The 2742-nt window shown below is 33.5% G+C and overlaps 1 protein-coding gene across 1 annotated transcript; it reads right to left on the reverse strand.

Moving 5' to 3' along the window:
- Positions 1–2052: 2052 nt before the first annotated feature.
- LOC120174957 lies at positions 2053–2541 on the reverse strand. The gene is made up of 2 exons (XM_039181680.1): positions 2370–2541; positions 2053–2321 (listed from the first exon to the last, which is right to left on the reverse strand). The coding sequence occupies exons 1-2, from the start codon at positions 2539–2541 to the stop codon at positions 2053–2055; spliced, it is 441 nt and encodes a 146-aa protein (XP_039037611.1).
- Positions 2542–2742: the final 201 nt, after the last annotated feature.

The following is a 2742-nucleotide window of genomic DNA, read 5'->3' on the forward strand; positions in this document are numbered from 1 at the left end:
GACTTAGGGGTTATATGATTTAGGTATGAAAATGATATATGTGTAAGTGAATTACGTGATTATGTGTGAAATGGAGTAAAATATGTAATTATAAAGTATATGAATATATATGTTTATAAGATAAGTCATGTGATTATTGAGGTATATGAAATTAAGAATTAAGAAGTTATAAGAGTATATGTTTATGATAAAATATAAGAATAAGTTATAAGTCATGTAATATGTGATTTAGATGGAATTGTTCTACTTGCAAGTGATTACATGCATAATTTATCCATGTTTTAATATGACATTATGTGTAATGAGCGGTATTACCAAAGGACAATGCTAAGTGATATATGAAAAGATAGAGTGACCATATTTGTATATTTGAAGTGAATGATGTGTTTATATGATGAATGATAAGAGAGATATGAAAATGTAAAGTGTATCCACATTTAAGCCCATGTCATTTAATATAAGAGTTGTAGGCATAATTGGCATGCCAAAAGTCAAGGGATTATCAGTGGTCTTTCGGGATATAATGTCCTTCGGGACATATCAGCGGTCCTTCGGGACAAATATTCAGTGCCCCTAGTGGGAATTATTCAAGCTGTGGTGACAGCATTCGTGCACAACCTCAGTGTACTCACGTACCTTCTGTTCTCAATAATATACATGGGCAATTCTAAGATAAATTGAAATGAAATTGCATCAGAATATTATTTTCACATGTGCATAATATGATCATATGTGTTATAGTTTAGTAGATAAACATGAATTACACTGTTATATTTGATTCTTGATGAATTGCTCTAAGTGATAGATGATGTGCACATTTAGGGAAGATGATAATATACAGGTGCATGTATGTGCATGTTATATGAAATATTATATGGTTATGAATGATAAAATCATATTAAATGTTCATGCATTGTTCCGAATTAGAGTTTATATATATATATGTTTTTTCATGCCTCACTAAGTCATCGACTTAGCGTGTGAGTGTTTCACACGTAGGTTCTGGATAAACGAGAAGAGAAGTGAGTTGAAGCAACACAGGTCAGACTCTCCTTTCCACAAATCAGATCAAAATTATAGTTAAGTGTATGTATCTGGTTGTTTATAGTGTGTTGGCATGTAATAAAATTGTGAATTTCTAATGCTCTGATTAATTTGGTTCAAATGGGGTTCAACTTGTATAAATTAGCATCTTTTATTTTAATGAAAGTTTAAACTTTTCATGCTTTTCTTTAAGAGTTACAGTTTGAAAAGTCAATGTGACACCTCGGACTTGGATCCGGGTCGGATACGGGTTGGGGGTGTTACATGTTTAGTGACATTTTACTTGAATAATCCTTCGCACTCTGTGGATTCCCCCGTTTTACTTGTTGAATTTCTTTTGCCTCAACTGGAAAGGATTGGTACACGATAATCATGATTCCAATTAAATGCCCCTCAATTTATTTTAATTTGTTTATGTTCATCAAGGATTTGTTGTAAGGTGGATTATAGATTGACTAAAAGCTCATTTAAGGTTAATTCCTTTACAACCCTGACTAATATGGGTGTGTGTTCTTTTTGGTTTTGTGTGCATACTTGAATCTAATGTGGTAATGATCTTGATTTAGATGTCACACATGTTCTCACTGATCTTGAGCCCACCCTCTTTATTATAACTACGATGATTATGAATTTTTAGTTGCTTTTGATGAAAGTTTTATAGCAAGTGAATAATGAATTCTTGATTCTAATAACAATTGTTACTAGTTCTGTTAGGATAGATTTACGACGTACAAATTTGTATATATATGACTTTTTTTTAGAGAATAATATCTTTCTGTAAGGTCTTTGGTATTCATATATTCAAGTTTATGATGTTTGATGAATTGTTTGATCACTCAGAGATGTGAGACATATTTCAAATTTGAGAATAAATATGATTTCTTTAAACATTCTAATTTAAAAGGGTATAAATACTCTAGTGAATGTAGAGCTATAAAAATTCTTTAGTTACGATGAAATGAAAAGCTGCCAAATTTTAGCTGTTAGTTTTTTTTAAGGAAGAATAACTTATATTCCAATAACATCATCAATGACAAGTTGTTTAATACAATCAGGTTCATCCAGGAAAAACCATATTGGATTGTGGTTTGATAAGGTCCATTGCGCTAACGTGTGGACAACTATATTAGTTTCCCTACTTACATAGAGCACTTTGAAAGACGGGAAGTCAGCAAGAAGTGATCTAGCCTCATTTAGCAACAATCTAACTGTAGAGATATCCTCGGTCTTGTTCGGGGTCTGATTAGACAACCTGTACACTATCGATATAGCATCGCCTTCAATAATTACATTGTTTCACCCATTCTCAGTAGCAAAGTGAATACATTGAGAGAACGTCGTAGCTTCAGTGGATTCGGTCGTAAAGGGAGGATCAATCTTCATTGCCAATCCCCCAAGGACAATTCCATGTGCGTCTCGGGCCACAACTCCAACCGAGGATAAGTGCAATTTATTACTAAACGCTCTATCCACATTAATCTTGATCACACCCTGCATCGGCTTGCTCCACTTTCGAAGTCTGTGGGGGGATGGTTTTCACCTCTTATGTAGCCAAGCGGTTTAGAGACCTGCTTAAACTCCCCAATAAGATTTCAGGCTTTAGAAATAATGTCTTTGTCCCATTGTAGCTCCGCATCATGAATCTATTTATTTATATGGTTCCAAATATTCTATACCAAGGTGAGGAACAAATCAAAC

The sequence above is a fragment of the Hibiscus syriacus genome, unplaced genomic scaffold (assembly GCF_006381635.1).
Source record: "Hibiscus syriacus cultivar Baekdansim isolate YM2019G1 unplaced genomic scaffold, ASM638163v2 tig00112131_pilon, whole genome shotgun sequence".
Taxonomy (NCBI): Eukaryota; Viridiplantae; Streptophyta; class Magnoliopsida; order Malvales; family Malvaceae; genus Hibiscus; species Hibiscus syriacus.

What these genes read in the sequence shown, in the direction of transcription:
- LOC120174957 (XM_039181680.1), bottom strand. Translation starts at nt 2,541, where the DNA reads ATGCAGGGTGTGATCAAGATTAATGTGGATAGAGCGTTTAGTAATAAA. An exon ending in AGCTACGACGTTCTCTCAAT is followed by an intron (nt 2,322 to 2,369) that starts GTATTCACTTTG and finishes TAATTATTGAAG; the next exon opens with GCGATGCTATATCGATAGTG.